The sequence below is a fragment of the Arachis hypogaea genome, chromosome 15 (assembly GCF_003086295.3).
Source record: "Arachis hypogaea cultivar Tifrunner chromosome 15, arahy.Tifrunner.gnm2.J5K5, whole genome shotgun sequence".
NCBI classification, from domain to species: Eukaryota; Viridiplantae; Streptophyta; class Magnoliopsida; order Fabales; family Fabaceae; genus Arachis; species Arachis hypogaea.
In genome coordinates, this window is record NC_092050.1 from 153,269,042 (window position 1) to 153,275,787 (window position 6,746).

At 28.2% G+C, this 6,746-nt stretch overlaps 1 protein-coding gene across 1 annotated transcript; it reads right to left on the reverse strand.

The window, feature by feature from the left end:
- Positions 1 to 971: 971 nt before the first annotated feature.
- On the reverse strand, positions 972 to 3,302 carry LOC112751440 (putative glutamine amidotransferase GAT1_2.1). The gene is made up of 4 exons (XM_025800587.2): positions 2,974 to 3,302; positions 1,900 to 2,636; positions 1,570 to 1,779; positions 972 to 1,423 (listed from the first exon to the last, which is right to left on the reverse strand). Exons 1-4 carry the CDS (start codon positions 3,059 to 3,061, stop codon positions 1,175 to 1,177), a joined length of 1,284 nt encoding a protein of 427 aa, XP_025656372.1. The 5' UTR covers positions 3,062 to 3,302; the 3' UTR covers positions 972 to 1,174.
- Between the last annotated feature and the right edge of the window lie 3,444 nt (positions 3,303 to 6,746).

Here is a 6,746-nt window from a genome sequence, read left to right on the forward strand (position 1 = left end):
TCATATGTATGATTCACCGGTTTGACTTCCAATATTTCAAACCTTTTGTATAAATTTCCTGAATATATTTACTTCAAAAGTTTGTCTCTAATCACATAATGTTCTCCAAAAACCACAATAAGCAATTTCAAATCTGAGCTTTTACCAGGTGTGTATATATATATATATATATCACTTTTAATTCTTAGGTATCAAATATTTATCTTAATTAGAAATGCACCTGTCTAATTTGAAGCACGTGCAAAGTTATTGCCAACTCTATATATAAAGAGAAACGCTAGAGTCTTATACGAAATAATATTGTAACAAATCAAACCATTATTGTGCAAAGAAAAAAAATTGTTCTAATAATGGCCTCCAAAATTGTAGTATCAATTTCTCCCTTGTTTTTGCTTTGAATTTGAATGGTTGTGAGAGTAATATGCCACTTCTTGAAGACACGGTCATCGTTGAGATAATAAACAATTTAAAAAATAATCTTCAGTTTTTTATTTTTTTTTTTGGTCAAAGAAAATAATCTCCAAGTTCAATGTATAAGATTGATGATGGGCCTCAAACTAATGAAGCCGAAAAAAAAATGACATTTTAGATTTCATGTTAGTCCCTTACCTCCAGAACCAATAATCATCTCCCTTAGCCAATCAACAATCCTTTCCCAATAATCAATTTGGGTTGGTTGATCAGTTTACTTGTCCGCTTAAACATATATAGAGGGATTTAAATTCTAACTTGTGCATCAACCTATTAGCCAGCAACAAATCTTTAAATAGAACTCAAATCATAGATTAATTTTTGATCGGTCGAGGTAGAGAATATCATTAGCAACAAAAAAAATAATCCTCTCCCAACATTTAACGGAAACTGTTATTTTTTTTTTTTATTGTATGAAATACTCTGCCTCTAGTTGATGGTGTTCTTCACCTCATTATTCAACAGAAATTAAGAAAGCTAATAATAGAGACTAACATCACTTTCATCAACACAAAAGCCAAAAATTAAGGGAGGAGGAAAAAGTTAAAACGTGTACACATTATACATAAAGCCATATAATAATGCATCCACCACCACACAAGATTCATGTGATTCCCACCATAAAATTAGAGCAACCCCATTTAGTTTAATTTTGTACACAGAACAACAAATAATAATTTATATTCCAAAAAAAAATCAAGAACTAATTATTATTGACAACAAGGTCATGAATCTTTGTTTCCAAGACTTGAGAACAAATCTGAGCCATTGTGTGGTAGAAAGACAAGAGATCAGACAACTGTTCCACTGGCATTTTTCCCATTACATTTCTTGCCATTTTTTCTCTTTCTTCATTTAGCTTCAGCCTCTCAACATATGATCCTGCATTTCTAACTGTTGCACCCATTTGCTTTAACCTATTCTCTTGTTGCACACTCAATGCTGTGTTTGACTGCAAATTTAAGCACAAAACACTTTAATCCATGATTAATTATATAAATAAACAACAAATAGAAAGACTAATCATATATTATAAGTAGTATCATATTTATATATTTAAATGACCATCCACCCGATTAATATGAAAAGTAGTTGTACCTCAAGAAATTCTGCTCCAGCTTCAAGTTCAGAGTCTTTGGAAGAACCCCTTTTCCCATGGCCAGAAGTGTATAAATTCCTTGCAAGTGAAAAACTCCGCACTATGATCTTCCTTTTAACCTCCATTTCCTTGTTAAGCTTTGGAGACTTTGGCACACATGTTAAACTATTCATCTTCTTTTGATAAGCAATCACTGCCTTCACAAATTCCTTTAAAATTCAGAACACCAACTTCAATTAGTCAGATAATGTGACAAGAAATCAACATAATCAAACTTTCTTGATTAATTAATTAGGCTAATTTAGAAAGGATCTATTCTCAAAACTAACCTTATAAGCAAATGGGCATCCGGGGTAATCAAATTCGTCCGAATTCGACTTCCTCATTCTCTCCGGATGAAATTGTAACCCCATAATAAACTTACCCTCTTCGGGATTATAAACATCAGGGTCGTAAAACCCCTCGATCAAACCATCAGGAGCGAAAGCCATTGGCACGAAACGTTGTGCCAATCGCTTAACCCCCTGATGGTGATAACTATTTACCGAAATCTCCATTTTCGCTTCATCCAACGAATCCTTAAACCAAGAATGCAAAGGAGTGTTGTCAACAACCTTAACAACATGCCTATGGCCATCATAATCATCATAGTTTATATGCATAACTCTCTGGCTCTCAGGGCACTTCTTCGAAAGCTCTTTACCTATGTCACGGTAAAGAGTGCCACCACATGCAACATTAAGAACTTGAGAGCCTCTACAAATTCCCATGTATGGAATGTTCCTTTCTAAGCAAAGCTTTGCAAGACTTAACTCAATTGAATCTTTCTCTTTGTCTATGGCTGTGTCACTTGCATGCACCCTTCTAATTTCGTCTAATTCGTCCTGCGAGAGAGTGCCATTGTTATCTCCTTGTTCGTACCATGACGGATCTATGTCTTCGCCTTCGCATAGAAGGACGCCATGAATAGGCTCGAAGCTACTTAGCAACATGTGCACGCCGGAAACTCTAGGAACTATTACAGGTACCGCACCATAGCTTACTATAAGATCAAGGTGATATTCTCCTATAAAAGAAAAAAAAATTCAATAAATCACATAATGTGTGTGTTCTAAGCTTGAATTTTTTATGACAAAATGGTTAGAATTTGAGCTTTGTTGTTCTGATTTTTGAAAAGATAAATAAATAAATTTTCTATGTTTTATAGACAATACTAAATATAGAACTACAATTCCACTTAAAATTTTAAGGTTATTGAATGAACAATTAAGGATCCAGTAATGCAGACTCTGTTTCATGAAAATCTCAAGAAACGACACTCGTTGAATTTCAAATTAATTAATTTAAAAAATAAGAGAGAGATGAAATAAATAAATAAATATAGAAGGAAAAGAAAAACTTACCGACGAAATCAACGAACTTGTTCTTGCGAAGGGTTCTTCTAGAAACGATTAGAACGCGGGGGAGGATGATGGAGAGATCGGAAGACATTGTTTTTGTGATGTGATTGATTAATTTAATTGGATGAAATTATAAGCGTTAAGCTTGTGTTGCAATGCAACTCATACCGTTGCAAATATTTATAGTGACAAAAAACAGGGGCCTCCGCAAGTGATGTCAACGCTTTGGTAATTTACCACTATCTACTAGGGTTACGTGTAAGACTAAGACCTGACCCATCTGAAATTTAGTTCGAATCTAAAGTATATTTTTGTGGAGTTGAAATTGCTATGTTATTTTTAGTCAAATTGGAGTATATTTCAAGTAGACTTAACTCGGTCTAAAGTAATATTCTATAATTAAAATATATACTTGATTATAAAATTAGTCATATAATGTTTATTTAAATTAATATTTTATATTATATAATATTATTTTTAAAATAAATTATTTTGATATTATAAATATCATATGGTATTTATTAAATTTAATATTTAATTAATTTATTATATACATTTTATAAAACTACTATATATTATTGTATAATTACATGTTTGGTTGATCCAATTTAGTCTAATTTATTTTAATATTATTTAAATTTATATTCGAATATTTAAAATAGAACCCACGCAAAATATTGGAAAAGGAAGTTTAAAAGTAAATAAATAAATAAATTTTAATTTCTCTCCTTCTAGTATAACTGTGATTCTTTGAGATATATATGTACAATTTAGGCTCATCTTTGTGTTTATGGGGTTCACTTAATTACATGTAATCCCCTCCGGTTCGAATCCTTTTCATGTCTTTTTTTTTTTACCATCAGTAAAGTGATAATTAGATCTTTAAAAATTTTGATCTCAAATTAATTAATTTTGAAAAAAAAAGTAATAATTAAATTCTTTACGATAATAAACAACAAACATATATATCTTTTTATCAATAAATAATGTGAAATAAAATAAAATTATTCAAGTGAAATTCTGTTCTATAAATTATTATTTTTGTGACAATTTTTTTTAAATAGACATATCACAATAATTAATAGTACATATAAACATCATCACTAAATTTTATGTAATAAATTAATAAAAAGACATGATGTATCTATCGTTTATTATCGTAAATGACTGATTTTTTTTATAATTAATCTGAAATCAAAATATTTAAAATACCTCATTGTTATTTTATTCTTCTAATAATAATTTTACTGATAAAAATATTTATCCTAAATTCTCAGTTATTTGGACTAAATTCATATATGTACATATTAATTAAAAATAATTTAAAAAATAAACATTCAAATTATATTTAAAAATAAAATTATAGTCATTTTTTATTTTTTATATTGAATTAACAATGGTATTTTTTTTTAGATTATGAATAATTAAGGTGTTAATATCAAATGTAGCATCATTTAATTTGGGATAAAAAAATCGAATATCATCCGATTTCTGGAATACAAAAATTAGACCATCTGATTTCTAAAATTGAACCGTCTAATTTTTGTTTTAAAATATTAAAAAATTTGAACTATAAAAATTAGACCTTTTAATTTATATATCTTTTACAATTTTAAAAAATATAAAAAATTATAATATTTAAATATCTTATTCATTTCCATGAAAAAAAATAGCCCATAGTCACTCACTCCTTTATTTTAATTTTATTTTCACATAGTTATGTGAGATGTTTTGCTTTTAATAAATTAGAAAAACCCTCAAAAATATTATCAAGGTGAAAAAACCCATTTTTATCAGACTCATTCTCACCTTTACTACCTATATTTTTTTTCATTAGAAGCTTTGTTAAATCATAAGTAGATTCTTCCATTACGATAATATTTTAGCAGGAATTTTAATAATTTTGGTTGCACGTGAGGTGATTAAAACTTATAAAGAGGTATTATTGATTGATTCTGAAGGGGCATGCAATACACGTGGCTAGTGATTATGAAGTCCTATAATGAAGGTAGGTAGGTACGTGGAAAACTGGAAATTAAAGATGATTCAGATCACAACAGAACTTGAGACTCGCATGGATTGAATTGGGTTTCATTTGGGGAAGCACTTATCCAGAGACGGTGAAATAAAGCAATAGAAAGAAGAAAGATAAAAGATACTACTCTCTTCATTATTAATTGGGGAAGAAAGGATAAATCGATTTTTGATTTGTTTGTTTGTAGATATTTAAGTTTTTGAAAATTTAAAAATATATTTAAGTATTTAATTTTTTTAAATTTTGATACATTAATTTTTGGGTATAATTAGTCTTATTTTAAAATTTTTTTGAGATATGTATTCATATCAACTAAGTTTTTTTTTTGGTGACTATATCAACTAAGTTAATATAATAAAAGTTATGTTTAATTTTTTTATTAGGTCTGACAAACTAAATGAACATAAAAGATTGATATGTTCAAATTTTTAAAAAATTAAAAATTTAAATATATTTTTAAATTTTTAAAAATTTAAATATCTACCAATCAAAAGATTAATAATTTATTTTTTTTTTTTTAATTGGATAATGTTACTTTATCAATTAAATTTATTTATTTATTTATTATTAATATTTAATCAATATTTTATATTTTAAATATTAAATTTTAAATCTTAAATCTTAATAATATAAAAATAAAATATTAATATTGATAAAAAAATATTGGCCGTAATATTTTTTTTATTCATTATTCAAACTATTTAATTAATAGAACGAACATGCATCTAGACATATATCCATTCTAAAATTGGAATGCCATGTCACTGCCTACGCAATAATCGAACCATTCAGTGTATTGACTAATTTCATTGTATCCTTTATTTAACTTTAAACAATAATGTGCTCTTACTATGTATTACTTCTTTTTTTAGCAAAATAATTAATGAATGAAGTTATACATGACGTACTTCTAATAAATTAATTAGAGAAGATATATAAATTTGATAAAAAAAATTTTATTATCTGACCTCCATTTAAGGGTCTGCTGCATGCACAAGGCGAGATTCGAACTCCCGACACTTACTTAAGCGGACGAGTGAGCTGACCACTCAACCAACCCAAGTTGATTATATAAATTTGATAATCTAATTAGTGAATTTTTTTCTCAAATAAAAAAATAATAATTAATTCTCTAAACCTCATTTTTCAGCTTTAATTATCAAGATATGATTTTTTTTTTGGTAATTAAGGGGAGTTCGTCGTTTCTCCGACAAACTCTATGTAGAGTTCAGCATATTATATAAATTCAGTGGGACCATTTGGGTTTGTCCTATTATTGTACAATCTCTCTTCAAAATTCACTGTCTTCCTCTTTTATCCTATCTTTTGGACGCACGTGAAGTTCATTGCAGACGACATTCTTAGTTTCAGGTCAATAAATAATATTTTAGTTAGAGTTAAATTTTTTGCTTATTTAGAGTTAATTTTTTTTAGCTTAGTTAGCGTAACTGTTGACATGTTAGTTAAAATAATTTAGTTATAGGTTGTTTGTTAGTTAGAGTTAAAGAGTTATTGATGACATGTTAGTTAGATTTACTGTTAATTATTTTTTATGTTAGTTAAAATTTGTTATGTAATTGTTTTTAAAATTTGTCTAAGAGAATTCAGCACCGACTTGAAGTTGGGCCAGTGCCTTGGAACTTTTCCTTGCAAAAAGGTCGTCCAGTCGAAAATAAGTTTACTTGACGAGAGTGGTGATTGGCAAATTGCAGGACCCCTTCATCACAGCATTAATGCACTC

What these genes read in the sequence shown, in the direction of transcription:
- LOC112751440 (XM_025800587.2), bottom strand. Translation starts at nt 3,061, where the DNA reads ATGTCTTCCGATCTCTCCATCATCCTCCCCCGCGTTCTAATCGTTTCT. An exon ending in CAAGTTCGTTGATTTCGTCG is followed by an intron (nt 2,637 to 2,973) that starts GTAAGTTTTTCT and finishes TTTCTTTTATAG; the next exon opens with GAGAATATCACCTTGATCTT. An exon ending in GATGCCCATTTGCTTATAAG is followed by an intron (nt 1,780 to 1,899) that starts GTTAGTTTTGAG and finishes TGAATTTTAAAG; the next exon opens with GAATTTGTGAAGGCAGTGAT.